The sequence below is a fragment of the Polypterus senegalus genome, chromosome 3, assembly GCF_016835505.1.
Source record: "Polypterus senegalus isolate Bchr_013 chromosome 3, ASM1683550v1, whole genome shotgun sequence".
NCBI lineage: Eukaryota > Metazoa > Chordata > Cladistia > Polypteriformes > Polypteridae > Polypterus > Polypterus senegalus.
In genome coordinates, this window is record NC_053156.1 from 303,631,334 (window position 1) to 303,654,767 (window position 23,434).

The following is a 23,434-nucleotide window of genomic DNA, read 5'->3' on the forward strand; positions in this document are numbered from 1 at the left end:
ATCTTATTGATCGCACCCTCAGCCCTAACATTCTCCTCAACCTCTCGTATCTGTTGTACAGCTTCTGTTTCAATGAGCTCGGCGCTGGGCAGAGCCCCATCATCATGAACGGAAGCCACACTCACAGGCTGCTCAGCACCATCACTCGTATGTGCAGAATGAACAGTAACACCGTCCGTAGGCAGTGATCCGGCCTCAGCCGCAGCGTCCTTCTCTGGGGCGCTCTCACCACTCTGCACGACTTTAGTTGCGGGCGGACTCAGCCGCATCCGCCGGCTCAGCTGCACGTTCAGGTGCCAGTTGCGCCATCATAGCAGGTAAAGAACTGCCCTGATCCTGCACACTCTGACCAGGGCCCTCCATTAAGTCCTCCTCCACATCAGAAAAACTGACGGAAGACTCACTGCCTTCATCGTCAAATAATATCGAGTAGTCCTCGGCTACTTTTAGAAACACCAGGTACGCGGAGTCTGTAGTTTCCTCAGAACACTTACACTGGCCAGCCTTGTGCCCCACTTGACCGCACTTAAAACATTTCATGGACTCGGATGATATAAAACCACATAATCAAATCCATCTACTCTGAATTTGAGAGCCACATCAAGTTCACCTTGTAAATCGTTTAAAATCATGTGAACTTGTCTCCTGAAAGAAACGACATGTTTTAAGTCGGGTGATCGACAGCCCAAGGGAATCATTGAAACTTTTGATATGATCTGCCCATATCTTTCAAGTTCTTTGATGAGAATATCATTCTTTAGAAACGGAGGAACATTTGAAATAATCACTCTCCGTGCAGGAGTAGAAAGAGGTAAAACTGAAATTAAGGTACCGTTAATAATCACACCATTCTGAACAAGAGTATGCACCAAACTCTCATCATTTAGAAACAGGACAACACTTTTATTCATCCGAGACGCTGAACGTACATTTTTACAGCCGATTAACTTGCCGACTTCCACTACACACGCCTCAACAGAGACCATCGGATCAACCAACAACTTCACGCCATGCCGGCGTGTTAAGTTTTCAAAATTGCGGCATCAAGCCAGGCGGTGTTTGTCTCGACACGGCCATTGCGGCCGCCGCAAATACAATACTGGAGTCAATAAGAAAAACAATATGTAGACAGCAAAATAACCCCTACACATTAGAGAAAAACAAAAAACAAAAAATATAAAGATTAGGAAAAAAAAAGAATAAGAAATACTCACGAGCCCACCCGGCACGCCACCACCTCCTCCTCCTCCCGCCAGCAACCCACAGACACGCCCACGAAAGACCTACGCAATCAAACCACAGACCGACAGCGAAACAGCATAGAGATAGATAGATAGATAGATAGAGTGAAAGGCACTATATAATAGATAGATAGATAGATAGATAGATAGATAGATAGATAGATAGATAGATAGATAGATAGATAGATAGATAGATAGATAGATGATGAAAGGCACTATAGATAGATAGATAGATAGATAGATAGATAGATAGATAGATAGATAGATAGATAGATAGATAGATAGATAGATAGATGAAAGGCACTATATAGATAGATAGATAGATAGATAGATAGATAGATAGATAGATAGATAGATAGATAGATAGATGAAAGGCACTATATGATAGATAGATAGATAGATAGATAGATAGATAGATAGATAGATAGATAGATAGATAGATAGATGAGAAAGGCAGATATATAATAGATAGATAGATTTTTTTTTTATTTTTTAAAAGCAAAATTTATTAAATAAACACAGGAATAAATACAAAAAAAACACAGTAAAACTCAAAATCTTAAGTCTTACAAAAAAACACGTACACACTTTCCTAATGATGAATATTCATTTTAAACCATTACATATTCATATTGTTCTTGGAGTATATATTTATCTAATCCCCCCCATTGTTTCCACCCTCCAATCCCACTTATTCTCAATTTATCCACCCAATTTATAAAGGAATGAAACACCAAAGTCAAAGCACAAATTGCAAATTATCTTCATCACATACACAAAGCACATTATTCACGCACCACATTTCCTTAAACTTTGCTAAATTATTTGTGGACTTATAAAAATTAAAATCCACTAATATCCTACTTTCACATACTTTTCTAAAAAATACAACAACATTTTCATTTCCACTCCCAGTAATCTTGTTTTTACGGGTCTTCCATATTGACAGTTTTGCTTGCCCGATAATAAAATTAATTAAGTTCATATTTTCTCTGGTGTGTTTTGTAATTCTAACCCCAAACACAAACACCGTGCCATTATACGGACCCCAGCCCTTCTACTATTCTTTCAATTTCACTAAAAAGGTCTGGAGCCTCTCACAATACATAAATGCATGAAAGACACTTTCCCTCAGACCACAAAAGGGCAGCAATCTGAGACCCCGGACATATAATCGATAAGAAGGAGTTCACCGCTAGTATCCCATGTACCAACCTCCACTGCAGGTCTCCCACCCTACTGGCCAATGGCGGCTTGTACAACGACCTCCATGCGGGGTTCAGTCCTTGAGGGGCTCCAAGCTTGTCTCTCCATGGTGTGTCGTGTCTTCGTGTCCTCAGCTGCTCCAGGTTGTTCACCTTCACACAAATCCTGTACAGCTGTTTCCCCGGCACTGTAGGTAGAGATAACGCCTCTAGAGAACTTAAGGCTAAAACATTAGTCTCACCATCCCTCAGTTCAACAGCCGGAGACACAGTAAGCGTTGGAAAAGGTGTTTCGTCAGTTGGCTTCAATTGTGATGAGAAAATTCCGTGCAGGAGTGTCATGGATTCCCTGTCCATTGATGATTGTACATGCCACAGAAACTTCTCCATTAGCGGACTGAGTGCACTCCTGTCTCCACTGCTACCACTTGTGCACTTTTCCAAGTGTAATTTTCCCAGTCAATTATGTCCTTTATTGTGGTTATTCCATGTATTATGAAATGATTAATACAATTTTCAGAAAGTCCTGTAGCAGTGCCAACAGCAGGATTGTAGAACAGTGGTTCATGAAGGACCCAAAATGTGGAGAGGTCATCACAGTCCTTTTTTATCAACAGCAGTTGCCACGCTGCTAGAAGGCTTTTATAAAACCTGGCACCTGTAAAGTCTTGATCTTATCTAAGTGGCACAGCAGTAAACTTTTCCCAAGTCCCATATGCCTGGCTTGTTTAAAGAAGAGTACGGCTAAGTTCATCCACTGGCTCTGCTCGACAGGATACAGCAGTTTTGAATGGTCTGAAGGCGGAAAGCAGCAATCCTGCTGGTAATGTCAATAAGTCCTTGTCCGCCTTCATCCAATGGTAAAATAGAACGCCCTTCTGTATCCAATGGGTACCAGTCCAAAAAAAATCCATGATCGCCTTCTGTATCTGCTGAACAAGCAAAGGTGGAGGTTGTAGACAAATACACTTATGCCACAGGCTGGAGGTCACCAGGTTATTAATGACCAGCATCCGTCCTCTATAGGATAACTGAGGGAGTATCCACTTCCACTTGGCAAGCCGAGCTGTAACCTTGTCCAACAGACCCTCCCAGTTCTTTTGGATGTAGTGGTCATCTCCAAGATGGACTCCCAGGTACAGGAAGCCTCCAGTTGTCCACTGCAGACCCCTTCCAGTCGAGGAGGACTACATCCTGTCCAGTTCCCACCAGCACTGCACTACTTTTGTTCCAATTCACTTTAGCCAAGATGCTTTACTGTAATTCCGTAGACCTTCTGTTAATTCGCCCAAATCCTTCTGGCTTGTGATGACTACAGCAAGATCATCTGCATAAGCAGTGACTTTCACAGGGTCCATGTTGCAGTTGGGGATGGAGAGACCAGTCAGCACCTTCCTCAGGTGCACCAGGAAAGGCTCCAGCGCCAGAGCATATAACATGCCGGACAAAGAACATCCCTGTCTGACTCCTCTTCTGACACTGAAAGGTGCACACAAGCCACCATTGACCTTTATGATACCAGAAATGTCACTATAAAGTAAACGAATATGTTTAATAAAAGACCCCCCAAACCCAAACGCCTTCATGGCATTCCATAAAATGAGTGACTGACCCTGTCAAAAGCTTTTTCCTGGTCAAGAAAAATAAGACCAGTCTGAAAACCAAACAGTTCTGCAGCAGCCAAAATGTCCCAATTAAAAAATGTTATTAAAGATGGACCTGCCAGCCACGCAGTAATTCTGATCAGGATGCACCACTCTCCCTAAAACTTGGACCATCCTGTTGGCTAAGGCTTTAGAGAGAACTTTATAATCAGCGCATAAGAGAGACACAGGCCGCCAGTTCTTAATGAGACACAAGTCTCCCTTCTTCGGCAGCAGCGTGATCACGGCTCTACGGCAGCTCTGCGGTAACAAGCCAGTTTTAAAACTCCATTGGAACACTTCCAATAAGTCCAGGCCGATGACATCCCAGAACTCTTTATAAAACTCCACTGGTATTCCATCGATTCCGGGACCTTCCCTGTTTTCAGCTGTCCCAGGGCTGTGGTGAGTTCTGCAAAGGTCACCTCTCTATTTAGCTGTGCCACATCTGCATTGGGCAGCTGCGGTAAGTCCTGCAAAAAGGCCTGTTGGTCTTCACTGCCACCATCTCCATCTGCAGCAAACAGAAGTTCATAAAATTCGCGGACCACCTGCCTTATTTCACTGGGCTCTTGTGTCTCACTGCCATCGGGTGTTCTTATGCAATGTAAGATTTTACTCTGCGAGTTTTTTCTCTAAACCAAAAATATTGAGTTGGTGCATCCATCTCAGTCAGTCGTTGAAACGGGCCCTCACTAAAGCCCCCTGAGCTCTGGTCTCAAGCAGGTGAGCCAACCCCAGTTTAGCAGAAGTCAGGCTCGCCTGAAGCTGCTCATTTGGACCCTTCTCTAGAAGCTGTTGAAATTCAGCTATTTTAATTTCTAAAGCTGCCATTTCTGACCGCAATACTTGGGTGACATTTCTGGTATACTCCTGACACAAGGCCCGGATGTGACTCTTCCCAACCTCCCACCACTGTTGTAAGCTGGTGAACTCCTTCTTCATAGCCTTCCAGCCTCCCCAGAAATGAACAAATAACTCTTTAAAGTTCTGATCTTTAAGGAGGAGTGTGTTAAAATGCCAGTATGGACTACGGGTCTGTAAGTGTTACAAATAAGTGTACAACACACCAAACTGTGATCAGAGAATCCAGTAGGCACAATAGAGCACACCTTAAATAAACCTAACAGGTGCTTAAAACTATAAAAATGATCGAGTCTTGCCATTGAGATCGTATTTCCACTCGTCCGCCCCCAGGTGTATTGCCGACAGGCCCCATTTTTAGCCCTCCATACATCTTCCAGCCCAATGTCCTTAATTATTTTACCTAAAGCTCGTGCTGAGCGAGGGTGCGTTCCAGCCCATTATTTCTGTCTATTCTGGTATCAAGTGTACAATTAAAATCCCCTCCTAACACCACCACTTCCTCAGGGTCACACTTGGATAAAAGATCTCCTAACTTATTAAAGAAGTGGAGCCTCTCCTCACCCTCATTCGGTACACATTAATGAAAGTGACGACACTGCCATGAAATTTCACCGTTACTTTAGGAGTCTCCCTTTCACCAGCTCATCAGTGCTGCAAACTTCTACTTGAAGTCCTCCAAGAAATAAAATGGCCACTCCAGCACTAACATTTGTCCCATTACTAAATAAAATGTCCCCCTTCCAATCTCTGCTCCACTCCCACTGATTGTGCTCATCAATGTGGGTTTCTTGTAGAAAGGTGACATTCAAGTCTTTTGTCTGATAAAATCAAACAATGCGACCCTCTTATCTGGACTTCTCCCACCGTTAATATTTAGGGTTCCTATGTGTACACTTGCCATGGTAACAGAATATATAGATAAACACACAATAAAACACAGGGACCACCACAAAGACTGTGGAGTAGATTTAACAGGGGGCTTAGCCATTAGGTGGTGTTTAGATTGGACTGTTTTCTCAGTTTACTTGTTAAATTCTTTAGCCTCACTAGTTCTTTAACATCAAACATTGCGGAGGCTGCTTTGTCTCGTCGCAACCCGCGGACAGACGATAGAAAGAGGTCAATGTCAGGGAAAAATTCGGCCACATCCACCCCCTTTTTTCCGGCGGTATTCACCAAAAACTCTTTCACACTTTGAGCGCTGTAACCCCCCCTGGCTTTTAACTCTGGGGGCTCCGAGGCAGCAGACCCATCGGAGATATTACCGTCGTCGTTTCTTCCCCGACACTCCCGCATTTGAGACGTTATCGGCCGTCTCCGCGAAGACGGGAAAATCCTCCTGACAAGGACCATAGGCGGGATCCTCTCCAACGACCCCCGAGCCCTGACTTAAAACAATTTTCTTTCGTGCCCGATCTTCTCTTTCTCCTTGCCTTTTTGAGCAGGACGTTTAAATTCACTTTTTTCCTCTGTCTCGTTGCTGCCTCCCTCATCCATATCAATTTCTCCCCACACACTTTCTGCTGCAGTCGCTGTTTGATCTACCGTTTCACTACCGCCTTCATTCGGCTCATCTCTGGGCGGCACTTGATTCTCCTGCCCTTCAGCTCTAGTAGCATTTTTATTCTTATCACCTTGCGCCTCTGCGCCATCAGCCACAATTTCGTGATCTTCCACTTTCTGCCCCTCTATTTCTGTATTTGTACGGCTAGTTTTCTTGTTCCCGTGGTGTTTCTCAGGACACTGTTTAATTAAATGAGCTTCACTCCCGCACCCAAAACATTTCATTTCGTTAGAAGTGACGAAAATCACATAATCGAAACCGTCCACTCTAAACTTCATTGCCACATTTAATTCGTCATCCATTCTATTTAAAACCATAAAACTTGTCTCCTAAATGACAAGACATGTTTTAAATCAGGCGATTTACAACCTAAAGGAATGTGCCGAATTTTCGATACCAGACGCCCATGCCGCTCCAACTCTTTCGCTATAGTTTCATTTTTGAGAAAAGGCGGCGCATTTGAAATTGTTACTCTACGGGACGGGACGGCTAAAGGGGAAACCTGTACAAAGGAGCCATTAATAACCACCCCCTTCTCAACCACTGTCGGAACTAAATCCACAGAGCTCAAAAAAACCACGATATTCCCGCTCATTCGTGAAGCTGACTTAATATTGTCACATCCGACCACTTCGCCTACCGCCAAAACCCCCGCCTCTAAAGGAACAAACTCCTCCGATATAAGTTTAATCCCATGGCGGCGGCTCAAACGCTCAAGATTAGCAGCCATTGCGGCTGCCGTGGCCTAAGCCACTCAGTACAAAAACAAGTGTAGCTGTTTTCACCAAAGAAAAGATAGAAATAAGAAACTAGAAAATTAGAAGAAAAAAGAATCACCACACTCACCTCAGCGTCCACCACCAGTTCCACTCGCTCACACTCGAGACAACCACCCAGCATGCACAGCGACAGCAAGAACAGGAAGGAGATAGATAGATAGATAGATAGATAGATAGATTGAAAGGCACTATATAATAGATAGATAGAGTGAAAGGCACTATATAATAGATAGATAGATAGATAGATAAATGAAAGGCACTATATGATAGATAGATAGATAGATAGATAGATAGATAGATAGATAGATAGATGAAAGGCACAATATAATAGATAGATAGATAGATAGATAGATAGATAGATAGATGAAGGCACTATATAAAGGCAGATATAGATAGATAGATAGATAGATAGATAGATAGATAGATAGATAGATAGATAGAGTGAAAGGCACTATATGATAGATAGATAGATAGATAGATAGATAGATAGATAGATAGATAGATAGATAGATGAAAGGCACTATATAGATAGATAGATAGATAGATAGATAGATAGATAGATAGATAGATAGATAGATAAAGTGAAAGGCACTATATGATAGATAGATAGATAGATAGATAGATAGATAGATAGATAGATAGATAGATAGAGTGAAAGGCACAATATAATAGAAAGATAGATAGATAGATAGATAGATAGATAGATAGATAGATAGATAGATAGATAGATAGATTGAAAGGCACAATATAATAGATAGATAGATAGATAGATAGATAGATAGATAGATAGATAGATAGATAGATAGATAGATAGATAGATGAAAGGCACAATATGATAGATAGATAGATAGATAGATAGATAGATAGATAGATAGATAGATAGATAGATAGATAGATAGAGATAGATAGCACAATATGATAGATAGATAGATAGATAGATAGATAGATAGATAGATAGATAGATAGATAGAGTGAAAGGCACTATATGATAGATAGATAGATAGATAGATAGATAGATAGATAGATAGAGTGAAAGGACCTATATAATAGATAGATAGATAGATAGATAGATAGATAGATAGATAGATAGATAGATAGATAGATAGAGTGAAAGGCACTATATGATAGATAGATAGATAGATAGATAGATAGATAGATAGATAGATAGATAGAGTGAAAGGCACAATATAATAGATAGATAGATAGATAGATAGATAGATAGATAGATAGATAGATAGATAGATAGATAGAGTGAAAGGCACTATATAATAGATAGATAGATAGATAGATAGATAGATAGATAGATAGATAGATAGATATAGATAGATAGAGTGAAAGCACTATATGATAGATAGATAGATAGATAGATAGATAGATAGATAGATAGAGTGAAAGGCACTATATAATAGATAGATAGATAGATAGATAGATAGATAGATGAGTGAAAGGCACAATATGATAGATAGATAGATAGATAGATAGATAGATAGATAGATAGATAGATAGAGTGAAAGGCACAATATAATAGATAGATAGATAGATAGATAGATAGATAGATAGATAGATAGATAGATAGATAGATAGATAGATAGATAGATAGATATAGATAGATAGATAGATAGATAGATAGATAGATAGATAGATAGATAGATAGATAGAGTGAAAGGCACTATATAATAGATAGATAGATAGATAGATAGATAGATAGATAGATAGATAGATAGATAGATAGATAGATAGATAGATAGAGTGAAAGGCACAATATAATAGATAGATAGATAGATAGATAGATAGATAGATAGATAGATAGATAGATAGATAGATAGATAGATAGATAGATAGAAAGGCACAATATGATAGATAGATAGATAGATAGATAGATAGATAGATAGATAGATAGATAGATAGATAGATATATAGATAGATAGAGTGAAAGGCACTATATAATAGATAGATAGATAGATAGATAGATAGATAGATAGATAGATAGATAGAAAGGCACAATATGATAGATAGATAGATAGATAGATAGATAGATAGATAGATAGATAGATAGATAGATAGATAGATAGATAGATAGATAGATACTTTATTAATCCCAAGGGGAAATAATAATAATAATAACGGGCGCTAGAACAGTAGTACATAAACATTTGTATGAACAGTCTCTATTAAATGACAAGGGACCTTGTATGTGGCTGTAATATGCGTCACTGCATTGTGTGCCTTTAATTTTCTCTCTCACTAATACTGCTTTGTATTCCCACATAATGCCTGTAATTTTCTCTGACAGTAATACAGTAGAACATCAGCTCACTAACGTATTCGTTCCAAAACTCTGGTGGAAACCCGATTGGGTCACAGGTGAGTAAAAACCAAGCCAAGGGGTCAAAGCAGTTGCCTGCCGAGCTCAGAGAGCGGATTGTGCCGAGGAAGACGTTTGTAACAATAACAACATTTATTTCTATCGTACATTTTCATATAAATAATGAACTCAAAGTGCTTTACAAGATGAAGAAAGAGAAAATAGGACAAAGTAAGAATTAAAATAAGAGAACACTAATTAACATAGAATAAAAGTAAAGTCCAATGGCCAGGGAGGACAGAAAAAACACTCCGGACGGCTGGAGGAACGAGCGGGACTCTGTCCTGAGTCGGCCACGCTGACCAGTCGTTGTTCTGAATTCTTCCTGCATGCTCTGCGTCTCCTCAAAGTCAAGTTCAGACTCGGTTCCAGGAATCGCTCACTTTTGTTTTCTCCCTTCCACTGAAATCCCCCGAAGCTACTGGCATGAACTAAACTCTTCACAGAGAATCGTTCCAGTAAATGTCAAGTATTTCCTATTTCAATCCTTTCATTATTTAATTTTTTTCCATTTTGGGCTCAGGAGGAGTTGTGAGTTGTAAGAGCGGGCAAGTCTGTAATTGCATACCATCCATATGGCGCATTGCAGCATACAGTGGCATGGAATAGCAGGACCACCTTGGTGCAGCAAATACATAAATACCGGGCAAGTGAATAGATAATAATACTTAAATAAATAACAACAAGAACAAAGAGTAGTAACAAGTGCAACAAAGTACTGTAGTGGTCCGGAGCCGCTAAGATTCACACCATGAAGACGACGATGATGTATTTATTTTTATGGTGGAGATCCCAGGGATGTTCCCAGCTTTGGCCCGACCCGCACACACTCACAAAAGAGAAAAATAATTCACACGGGAATCAAACAACAATTAAAGAATATAATGAAATAAATGGAAACAATAGCACCCCTGTACCCCTACAACGAAATGACATTAAACACATAAACACAAACCAAACAACAAAGTCCATGGAAAACAGCACCGGATGTAAAGAAATGATGGCGATAGTGAGTCCAGAGATCTGTGAAATGAAAAGACAGTCCTGCTGGTAGACACTGTAAAGGTGAAGATGGGTGGATGGTTCAGGAGCGCTCCATGAATTCACCATCAGGTAGACAGAAGACGATCCAGACCCCGACAATGAAACAATCCAGGACACAACAACTAAATACGGTTAATCAACAGAAGGCAGGCAGCCTTGGCCACCTGCCCTCCTTTTAAGCCACTCCAACCACCTTTGACCCCAACAGCCCCTGCAGAGACTGCTGGGAGATGCAGTTTTAACTAATAGTAGCATTGCTATAGTACTGCATATAAATAAACCACTAGGAGCAGATCTGAGGTTACGGGGGCATCACAGAGTTAAGGGTCGGGACCACCAAAGGCTCGAAGCTGTTGCAGGACCTGACAGAACTGGTTTGGATGCCAATGAAAAGACAATGAAAACATATTCCTGAATTTCTTCTAAAGGCCTGTAACATACTGGAACACTTTTGTGAACGCAAGTAGGGTCTCAGCCAAGGAGTTGATCCAGAAGGCAATGGTGACTCTAACAGGGCTTCAGAAGTCCTCTGCTGAGATGGAAGAACCTGTTGGAAGGACAATCAGCACTTCATCAATCAGGGGTTTAGGGTAGAGGGGCCAGACTCTTGGGTTAAAGGCACATGGCAGGAACAAGACTCTCGGGTTTGATGGGACAAAAACTGAACTCCAAGCACGATGGGTGGCAATGGCTTAATGCCATCCTTATGGTAAAGTATGGTGGTGATAACATCATACTATGGGGAGGACAGGGAGACTGGTCAGAATTGAGAATTGGACAGTGCGGCCAATTCCAGAGAGGTCCTTGAAGAGTGCCCACCACCTCAGACTGGAGTGACAGTTCATGTCACAGCAATGACCTGAAGTTTACAGCCCAGGCAACACTGGAGTGGCTTTGGGACAAGTCTCCAAGTGTCCTTGAGTGGCCCAGACTTAAACTCCAAAGCAGATGTGAGTTGGGACCTGAAGATGGCAGTTTACAGGCACTTCCCATCCAATCTAATGGGGCTTGAGAGAATCTGCCAGGAGGAAGGAGATCAACTGCCCAAATTCAGGTGTGTAAAGCTTCTGGAGTCTTAACCAGGAAGACTCAGGACTGGAACTGCTGCCATTGCGGCCCCTACAATGTACTGAATGAAGGGTCTGAATGTCAGTTACCCGAGGAGACTTGAAGCTTTGACAAAATACTGAAATGAGGGTCAGGAGTGCAGGCAGTGGGCCGGTGCTGGCGTCTCCTCCAACTTCACATTTCCTTGGTGTGCTGACACCTTTTTGTGAATCGTTCATGACAAATCCCCTCACTGATCTTCGTTCGATTGTTTGTGTGTCCCAAAGCTCACAGCTTTCCGCTGTGATGTTAGATTGCGATGACTGTTGTTTCACTTTATCTGATCTGAACGTGCCGATGAGCACCGGAATCTTCTTCATGGGAGGGTCGCCCGGGGGGGTCGCCCGGCGGGGACGCCCCACCCAGCTCCTTGATTATTAAACAAGCAACCATCAGTAATTTGGATCCACTTCAACCACAATATAGACAGGAATGAGAGATTTCAGGTTTTGATTTTGAATAAATTGAATAAAACCTCTTCACTTTGTCATTATGGGTTATTGAGTGTAGACTGAAGGGCAACGATGGCAAATTTATCCAATTAAAATTACATTCTGCAAGACAGCAAGCTGCAGAAATCAGGGCCTCAATGCAATGTGAAGCTTTCTGTATGTACAGTATATTAATGTATATGTTCAGATATGTAATACACACACACACACAAACAATGGAGGGTGGCGCAGTAGGGAATAAAAACATGGAAGAAACCTCAGGAAAGGTAGTTCAAAGAGAGACCCCTGTCCAGGTAGGCAGTGGGTGTCAAAAAGAAGGGGGTCAATACAACACAATACACAGAAGAGAGCAAACCCTCAATACAGTAGAAAAATAAACATTTTACAAGTACAGGCTACAAGTAATATCAGTCCACGTTACCTCTACTGTATTTAACAATATTTTAGTAAAAGAAGTATTTGTTTTGCATGTTCTGAGCTAGGGCAGCATGGTGCCGCAGTGGGTAGCGCTGCTGCCTCGCAGTTAGGAGACCCGTCTGGGTTCACGTCCCGAGTCCTCCCTCCCTCTGTGGAGTTTGCATGTTCTCCCCATGTCTGTGTGGGTTTCCTCCCACAGTCCAAAGACATGCAATGGCGATCCTCAATTGTCCCTAGCGTGGGTGTGTGTGTGTGTGCCCAGCGGTGGGCTGGCGCTCTGCCTGGGATTTGTTCCTGCCTTGTGCCCTGTGCTGGCTGGGATTGGCTCCAGCACACCCCCGTGACCCTGTAGTTAGGATATAGCAGGTTGGACAATGACTGACTGACTGACTGACTGACACAAATAATGTGTGTTGTCACCCATGTGCCACTGGGAGGCAACTTCAGGGCTAGTTGACTTGCAGTTCCATCCCAAGTCATGGGGTGGCATTGCCTCCTAATGCCAGGTCCTCTCCTTCCCTCTGCAGATCCAGGGTATCACACAATTCAAAAGCTCCACAATTCAGAAGCTCCACTGGACAGCCAATTGGATTGCACGTTTTTGTCACATGGTTTACTTGACTTGAGTCTGATTATCCGCCATCGCCAACCCCAATTCCACCACCCTAATTTCAGCCACAGTGTAACCAGGGTGAGGGTAGGGGATAATAGCCAATAAAGGCCAAATCCAAAATACATGGGTACACTTACTCTACTCTACCTATAAATCTTTTATTTTACAGAAAACACCCGTCCTGCTAATTTTAGTTCAGGTATCTTGTATTCCTGTCCTATCAGATCCTGATCTATAAGTTTAAACATATCTCAAATTTTACAGACTTTCTATTCTATACTTTTGATACCCAGGGGTTATCACTGACGTATGACATAAGGCACGGGTGTCAAACTCCAAGCCTGGTGGGCCGCAGTGGGTGCAGGTTTTCATTCCCACCCTTTTCCTAATCAGTGCCCAGTTTTACTTCTTTTCCCTCTATTTTAATAGCCCTGTTTTTAAGGATTAAGTCTCCTGAATTGATTCTTTTCTTCATTAAATGACAGCCAAACTGAAATGAGACGTGAAACGAGCCAACAGGTGACCAGCTTAATTGGGGCTTCAAACTCCAACCAGTTCCTTAATGAGAAGCTGATTCTTGCTGTTAATTAAACCTGTAATTCAATTCCATGGCTCTCTTTAGGCCGGAGCAGACATTTCCAAAACTGCTGATATTCTGTTTTTTTTCTAACCTGAGGGATCGACCTTACTGAGACCTTCGTCTTTATTTTCAGATTTTGTTTGATGGCTACAGGTGAGCTGGTCGTGTCCTGCTTGTTTTATGTCTCATTACTGTCCGGCTGCTAATTAAGGAAAAACAACTAAGGGGCAGGAGTCAAGCTAATTAAAGCGAAGGCTAAAGAAGTTAATTAGCATCAAAACTGGTCACTAATGAAGAAGATGGTTAGAATGAAAACCTGCAGGACTGGAGCTCGACACCCGTGACATAAGGTGACAACCTGCTCAGTGGAGTGGAGCTCTGGAGGTCTGCAGACACAGTCTGTCGAGAGAATCAGGGGCCGACAACTTTTAGGTCCGCGGTATCTGAGCCCACCCGTTCCACCTTATGGACTTCATAACCGGCACCACTACCATTTTTCCTCTGTCTGGTCGTAGCCTCTCATCTGTTAAGACATATTTTTGTGACTTTTTTTTTCATTTTAATTGGTATGCAACAATATTTGAGGATGACCACTTGGTCCCCAAGCCCTTCATCTATATTTCTGTTTCTCATTACAATGTACTGTATATACTGTATCATGTCATGCATCCGTGCCTGGGGATCACCTTCCTGACTCTGGTGAGGTATGCCCTTCCACCTCAGGGCGAGAGGGCGCACGCTAACATTGGCATCTTCTTCGTCCTCCTTCACAACCAGACAAAGATGCCCAAGGAGAATGCCTAACCCCGCCCAGAGATGGCTCCGCCCCTTACTGCCCCAGCCCTATACTGTAAAGCCTGCCAGCTCGCAGCTCGGAGGGTGCAGTCAGATGTCCAGCTGGACGGAGCTCCGTTTAATCCTTGGAAAAAGTTTTTTTTTGACCCGTTTTAATGGCTGTCTTTTCAGATCTCATCATTAAAGGGTCTTATACCAGGCTGGTACCACAACCTTTCTTGGTTGTATCCAGCAGTCATCTTACAATATACAATATACTGTATACAGTATATATATATATATGTGTGTGTATTTGGAAATGGGGTGCAAAAGGGGGTCTGTGGTGGACTTATCATCTTATAGAGATAGAAAGCAGGGCCATAGGAGCCCATTCTGACAAAACATCGGACACAATCCATGGACGAGGCGCCAGTCCATCACAGGGTGAACACACTCATCGGGGCCAATCTGGCATCGCTAATCCGTGTGACTTGCAGGTCTTTGGACTGTGGGAGGGAGCTGAAGCACCCAGAGGAAAGCCACAAGAACATGTGGAGAACATGCAAACTCCACACAGAGATCACCCAGGGCTTGATCGCAGTTCTTCTTGCTGTGAGGCAACAGTGCCAGTCAGGGCCATCTTAACAGCATTATAAGCCCCCCGGGCAAAGCAGGGCACTAGGGCTCCTATACCTACACAACCACTCAGCAAGTCACAACATTCATAGATTAGCTTGGTGCCTCTACGCTCGTGGGACCAACTGCCCAGCGTGCCCATGTGTTAAGTAGGCCCTGGTACCTTAACTTGCAGTTGACAATTGCTGAGCTGTAATTCTCAATTTCAAGAGCACATTGAAACACATTTGCACCAAATAAATAACCAAACAAAAGCAGAATAACGGGAGAGACCATAGCCATGACAGAGCACACCTCACAAATACAGCGGCAAGCAGGGCCATCTTAACAGCATTATGGGGCCCCTACCCACACAACCACTCAGCAATTTGCGTGGGGCTCACAGGCAACTGGCCAGCGTGCCCAATGCGTTAAGATGGTCCTGGAGCCAAGGCGAGGGTCCATAAGGTTCAGACACCAAAGCCCTAATCCCTGGGCTGCAGGCCCCATCCATTTTCTAAACCTACACATTTCATTAGGGGGTCTCCAGTACCACAAAGTCATGCAGCACTTCAAGAGAGGGGGCAGCCCTGGGTAAGAGGGACTCTCTTGGTTATATTCGTGACATTTAGGATTTTTCCCAGCCCACGTAAAATTCACCCCTTCGGAAAGTGTGATGTCCTCTGGATGTTTGAGTGAGCTGCGCTAACAGCTGCGCCACCCCGCCGCTCTTCCAATGACGACATTCCCGAGTACCGAGCCAGAGGAGTTCACATTTTGCAGTCTGCGTGTTCCCCTCGTGTGTTTTTCCTGCAGACCCTTTGACTCTCATCAAACATCCAATATGCGTCTGAGTTAGGCTGATATCCAACACTAACCGGTGTGAGAGGGGGAGTGGGAACGCGTCCAGGAAGGGTCTGGCGTTCAGCCCAAGGCTGCTTATTATTTTGCCTAAATATGGGATCACCGAGCAAGCCCGTTTTAAAAACGCTTTAAACAACGTCGTAACAGAAGAGGTTGGATGAAGAAAGAAAAAGTAGCCGCTTTATGGCGATCGATCGCACGACCTGCAGGAGACTGTGGCTGTTAGTCCCGGTGTGTCTCCCGAAGCGTGTGCGGCTGAGCCATCGCGTGCCTCTCTGCTCGACGTCTACACTTGGTGAAGTGACCCATTAGCCTGCTCTTTCCGTCACTCGTAGCTGATCTTTCACTTCAGCTCACGTAGTGTGGTCGCCTTTAGTTCTTTCTGGCTCCGGCACAAGCCACAACTTCCCCAGAAAACTCCACAAAAACCGCGTCCTCTCCACCCAAACCCCGTTTTCATTTGCGGTTTCACGTCGCTTACCCGGGAAGATTCAGCCTTTCTTCATATTCGTGGAACTTCTGCTGCGGAGCCGGGCACAACAAAACGCCCCCGAGATCAAAGACCACCATGCTTTTGCGCGACATGTCTAAACTCTGCTGCAGCTGCTGCTTCAACTTCAAGTGTGCGAAAAGCCCAGCGCTCCCCTGGTTTGTCTGCCAGAGTCAGATGGTCTGGTGCAAATTCCCCTGCGAGCCCACTTGAGCGACTGGGAGGCGCACGATGGGACGAAAGAGCCGAATGAGCGAGGAGCGGAGCGACAGGACAGCAGTGCGAATAGGAAATGGAAATGACGGCGAGAAGTTGGAAAGAGCGGACATTCCTAAGAGTGCAAGCCGTTTTAACCCTATAAGCCCTGCGATCCGAGAAGGGGAAAGGCGCTATATAAATACAATGTATTATTGTCGTACCGAATTGTAATTTGAATGGTGGCGTTATTTTATGCGAAGAGTTCCCCATATTTTGTAAGCCAAGTGTGGCTCCTAATGAATGTGTTGAGAAGTTAAGCAAAATGACCCCTTTTATTGGCAAACTGAACAGAGTAGCCTACAATATGCAAGCTTTCGAGGCAACTCGGGCCCCTTCTTCAGGGAAGAAGTAATACAGAAGCTGGAATTCACTGTGCTTATACAGTGGCGTAGCTAGGGGTGGACGGAGGGGTGGCATTATTGGGCAAAAGGCTCAGTAGAATTCGTGTGTAGGGCTGAAAAAATATCATCCATGGATAAAAACAAGTCAGATTCTCTGATTTTTATCCACAAATGCTTCAAAAATAATTTTCAGACTGTCCATCTGTGACGGCATCAGACACAGCAGCTGGAATTTATGAGGCAATAAAACAGAAACATGACACCGATCATAAGTTCTAGGAAGATAAACAACTAATTTACAATTTATAATTTCGTTTCATTATCAATCCGAAGGCGTTCTTGCTCTGCGCAGAAAACATCCTCACATATCACTTGAAGTACACACGCAGCGTAGTTATATTAAACTAAAACTTAGAACACGGCTTATCAGTGCGTCTGTATATTCTTGTCTAGGTGATACTTATAAATAACTATATGTGAAAAATTATTGACATTTCTCTATACATGAATAAAGCTATATAAAATGTATCTTAATTTTTCTCTATACTTCATTTTAATTTTTCAATTTAAATATACTGTATATTAACATATATTGAAGCAGCGCCCCGCCCCGAGCGGCACAAACTCGTGCGACACCACTGTGCTTATATGGATACCAGGGCAGAAACAGTAGTGGAAAATCTTGAAGTGAGACATCTTAGATGTAAAAAATCGAGCTGAGATTCATTTAGCAAGAGATGGTGGGCTACCTAAGAGGGGCACGAACAGATGAAGAAAGCCTGAACTTGGCCTGTGTGATTGTGGGGCACAAGAGTCTTTTTAAAATCAGGAACCCACTGGTATTTCATGTTTTGATAAGAACTTTGACCATGGGAAAGGAGCTATATAAATACAATTAATTATTATTATTATTATTATTATTATTATTATTATTATTATTATTATTATTATTATTATTATTATTTCACAAATCTGTTCCCATCTCTGCCTGGTTATTCCCTGTATTGAGCCCGCTACAGATATAAATAAATATTTTTTTTTCCTGGAGCCGTTCTGTGGATTGGTTTTCTGGGGACCCTCTGGCAGGGGTCCTCAGTCCTGGTCCTGGAGAGCTGCAGAGGCTTTTTAATTGCAGCCAGTTTCCTAATTAGAACTCAGCCATCGCTTTGTTTGTGCTTTCATTCATTTCAACACAAGATTTAGTTACACTGGAGATCGGGGGTCCTCAGTTACAGTCCTGGAGGTCCAGGCTGCAGGTTTTCACTTTCACCAGTTTCTTAATTGGAACCTCTTTATTTACTACTAAAGCATTACATTTTGTAGGGACTTCATTTTTGTTGTCTTGCCTGTTACAGTTCAGAGCCCTTAATTGCCCATTTTAGTTTTTAGCAGTGTCAAAAGAATGGACAAAACACCAAAGAAAGGTTTGGGGTAGCCTCCCATATAATGTAGGTTGATGTCAAAAATGCAAAAAAAGGTAACTGTAGTCACTGAGTGCAAAACAGAACCGATTTGCAAGAAACAAAATGGCAGACCTGCGGTGTGCTGGCTCCCTGCCGGGGGTTTGTTCCTGCCTTGCGCCCTGTGTTGGCTGGGATTGGCTCCAGCAGACCCCCATGACCCTGTAGTTAGGATATAGCGGGTTGGATAATGGATGGATGGATGAAAATGGCAGTTTTATGATCGGGCAAAGCAGAGTTGGCACTGGAATTGAGGCCATTGAAGCCACAACCAGAAGTGATATCATCGGGGCCTGGTGGAATGTCCTGTAATTGGTCTGCAGGCGAATGAGAGAGAGGCTTAGTGCACACCGCCACCCCATGGTCTGGCATGGAATTACCCTCATTTGAGCCCTTTGGCTGCTTCCCATGTGCACGTGTCTGACAGCAGCTGCGTTTAAGTTAGAATTGTCACCTGTTCTCTTAAGCAGACATTGGTTAATAATGAAATGCAGGGGACCAATAAACCAGCAGCTCTCCAGCTAACGTGCTTCCTTTTAACACTAGAGTCCCTGAGGCCTACAAAAATAAAACCCATAATGCCGGCCCACCTTAAATTCCCTCGCAGCTCCTCATCAGGGACTTTTGTTTTGTAAATGTGTCAGTCGGCACCGCCAGCAAGCAGCCTGCTATCCCATCACTCCCACCGACGCAGCTCAAGTCTGTTCATCTCCGTGTGAGGTGCCTTGAACTTTAGAGGGTCAATAATATCTCGTTATTTAGAACACATGCATTTCACGTGTCTACAACGATCTGTGTAAGTGTAGGGTGACCGGAAATCCTGAACACAAAACTAAAACAGAAACTTACTTGTATTCATGTTCTACTAATGCTGACGTAAAGTGATAATCGGTGAAGACTGAAGACCAAATCTCAAATAAACACTTCACAAAAGACACAGATATAACAAAACAAGTGCACTTTATTTGTCGAGAGGTTGCGGGTTCGATCCCGGGTCCTTCATGCATTGAACTATTTTGAGTAGTGAGCTGCTCTTATTATTGCTTCTCTCTTTATATATTAAATCCAACATCTGTCTGTCTGCTTTTCACGAGAGGACTACTTCACAGATTTAGATCGGGTTCTTTACTAGAATTTGCTTGAACATTCAGGTTGATTTTGCAACTTTTCTCATCACGTTATGAATCAGAGTTCGCTTGCAGGAGTGATAGATTCACGCTAATCTGAGAGAGATGCTGCGAGCTGAGGGGACACGTGATGTTAGGAGCAGGGACCTCCGCATTGCCCGGTTTCACTACTATGTGGGCGAAGCCGCAGGGGATGGCTAATATATATATGCACACATACACACACACATATATATATATATATAGTGGTATATGGCCGACCAGTCATCCCGGCCAATACCCCCAGGCCACCAGATGGAGCCCTCCTTGCAGCATGGAGGTGCCCCGAATGCCATGGACAGTGGAGTTTTTATCCACAACCCTGCTGGATACCATGGGGGCCGCTAGAAGGCGCTGCAGAGAGGAACGAGGATTATTTTTCCTACAACCCGGAAGTACATCCTAGCCACGTGGACAGAGGAAATGACGTGCTTCCGGGTTGAAGAAAACGAGTTTTTTATCTGACCCGGAAGTGTTACCAGTCACATGGACAGAGAGAAAACACTTCCGGGTCAAGGACTATAAAAAGGACTTTTGGAGATCCCAGGGTGGAGCTGAGTTGGGTGGCAGAGGGACAATGCGTCTGGGAGTGGAGGATTGATTATTGGTTATTGTGTATTTTTTATTGTATGAGTATTGTGGGGTGGAGGGTGCTTTGTGAACTGTATAATTATAATGAAGTCAATATTTGGACTTTTATCTGGTTTGTCGTCTGGTCTGAGGGTTCAAGGTGACAACATCGCCCCCTATCTGTCACTATATAAATATATATATATATACACACACACACACACATATATATATATATATATATATATATATATATATATATATATATATATATATTGCATAGTTTACTGTCAAATAATGCAAAGAGTATGCAATATGGCCTCATTTGGGCTCATCAGGCGTACACACTCCACTGCTCCCCTCTCGGGGATCGAATCTCAGACATCAGTGTCAGAGACGAAGCCCCTTTACGCTGTGCCACGGCGTGTGGTTCGTTTATTTGACATCCTGTAGGTCCGGAGTAATTACATTCATTGCATTTGTAGTCCGAGTCCTGACCTGCAACATTCCATGATCTGTTTCTCACAACTGAAGAGGGCACCGTGGCGGATGTTTGCCGAATGGCAGACCAACCACAAGCGTTACCTGGCAGGTAACCACCCAAACAATTCATGTCATCGAGACTCAGACTACGAATGCAATGAATATTTATATACAGTATGTATGTATGTATGTGTGTGTGTGTGTTTGTCTATATAAACATGCCAGTAGCGGTGCACTACATGATAACGTGCAGTGAATCCACTTGACTTGAACATTCCTAGTTTTCCTCCTCTTTCTTTCTCCGTCTCTGTTTATCATTCGTTTGCTCAGAGGTTGATGCGCTTGCTGTTTCCTGAGCAGCTCTTCTTTTCTCCACCCTAGCGGCTTAGATAATCTTATTCTCTTCCTTTGTCAGCCATCTTTTCTCATTAAAGCTGATTAAGTCGGTGTTTGTGTTGCAATTAATTAATATGTTGTCCTTAATTGTTCACTTAAGCTGGCACTTAAGTCTTCAATGCTCAATAATTTAATTTAATAATAATAATAATAATTTAAGATATGAAGACGTAGAGGAAGTGATGGCAAAGGTGGTAGGGAATGAGAATGGCACCCATACACATACACCGCATGGCCGCCCTGTTGATCACTACCGAGAGTTTATTCTACAATAAAATAAAAGAAAAAGGGGAATAACCTTGAAGGTCAATCATCAACCTGAAAGCAAATAGTAGACGTCATGTAGTATTTGTGTACCAAATTCCAGGTCAGTAGGTCAAACGTTTTGAAAGCTACAGGTGATTTAAAATCCTGGACAGACAAATGGATAGCCATGGTAGCGTATTATATAAGAAGATATACCTATATATATATATATGTGTGTGTGTGTGTGTATATATATAGTATAAGATATAAATACATTTGCACTCTATTATTCCTACTACATTTTTATATTTTGAAAAATATATTGCAACATACAAAAATTGATCTATATCTTTATCTATGTACTTTATGTAAGTGTGTGTATATATTTAATAATAATTCTTTGCATTTATATAGCGCTTTTCTCACTACTCAAAGCGCTCAGCAATTGCACGTTAAGGGCCAACAGAGCAGAGTCCCTACTGGCATTTATGGGATTCAAACCACCAACCTTCCGATTGCCAGTACAGATTCCTAGCCTCAGAGCCACCGTATATATGTATATATAATTATATAATATATAAAATCCAACATCTGTCTGTCCACTTTTCATGAGAGAACTACTTAAAGGATTTAGATCAGGTTTTTTTCTGGAATTTGCTTGAATATTCCAGTTGATTCTGCAATTTCTCTCATTGTGCTAAGTATTAGAGGTCGACAATTTACACTAACAGCTGAGGGGAGGGGGACGCGTGACGTTAGGAGTGAGGAGATGGGCGGGGCCGTCCTCACTGTCCTGTTTCACTACTATGTGGGCGGGGAAAGCAGCTAATATATATTTTATATTTATATTCATATATGGGCGGCATGGTGGCGCTGCTGCCTCACAATAAGTAGACCTGGGTTCGCTTGCCTGTGTGGAGTTTGCATGTTCTCCCCGTGTCTGGGTGGGTTTCCTCCAACAGTCCAAAGACATGCAGGTGAGGTGCGTTGGCGATCCTAAATTATCCCTAGTGTGTGCTTAGTGTGTGTGTGTGAATGTGCCCTGCGGTGGGCTGGCACCCTGCCTGGGGTTTGTTTCCTGCCTTGTGCTCTGTGTTGGCTGGGGTTGGCTCCAGCAGACCCCTGTCTGATATAGCGGGTTGGATACTGACTATATATATATATATATATATATAAATTTGCACTCTATTATTACTACTATATTTTTATATTTTGGAAAATATATTGCAACATTCAAAAACAGCAGTACTTACATAATTTACAATACATGGCTTTGTGCTGACCTGTGCTTTGCAAACGCTAGAGTCTGTTAAGAGTTTTTGGTCTGTTCTGTGGTGTGAGATTTAAATAAGATAAATACATTTTGCTCTTAAAAACTTGGGTTTTGGTTGCCACTACGGAGCCGTTTGGGAATTTTTAAAGCTTTTTTTCACTTAGAAGGTTTTTTTTTTTTTTCGCCAGCTGGGTGTGCGGAGGTGCGCTTGGAAAAGTTCCTTGTTCTTGTTATCTGTATTTGAATTAGCATCGAGCAGGCAGGGTAGAAAGCAGCAGTAACTGATATCGGCATTTGTAAGTAAATAACCGCGTGGTCGTAACAGCGAGTCCTTAGTTTAAAGGAAAAGAAAAAAAAAAGGCCGCGGCTGACTTCAAAGCAGTAAAAGGTGAAGGCTCAGCAGTGCGCAGGTCAGCGGCCAACGTTAAGACGCCGATCAGGCACCAGGGGCTGTGTGGAGCAAATCAGGTAGTAAAGTTTTATTTATTTCTTTATTTTAAATTAAACAGTTGTGAAGGACAGCCGGTTCCCATGCCCGGCAGAGACGCCCCTGCTGCTTATGTTCCGGGGGAGCCACCATGGGCACTCCAGTACCTCCCCTGGGACGCTTGGTGGCAGCTT

The 23,434-nt window shown here is 42.8% G+C and overlaps 1 protein-coding gene across 2 annotated transcripts in view; it reads right to left on the reverse strand.

Moving 5' to 3' along the window:
• ephx2 (epoxide hydrolase 2, cytoplasmic) overlaps window positions 1-16,891 on the reverse strand; it is a 134,783-nt gene extending 117,892 nt beyond the window's left edge. For both annotated transcript variants that reach the window (XM_039749523.1, XM_039749522.1), the window contains exon 1: window positions 16,612-16,891. In XM_039749523.1, coding sequence (XP_039605457.1) covers window positions 16,612-16,715 — 104 coding nt within the window. In that variant the 5' untranslated portion in view covers window positions 16,716-16,891. The remainder of the gene's footprint in view (window positions 1-16,611) is intronic.
• Window positions 16,892-23,434: the final 6,543 nt, after the last annotated feature.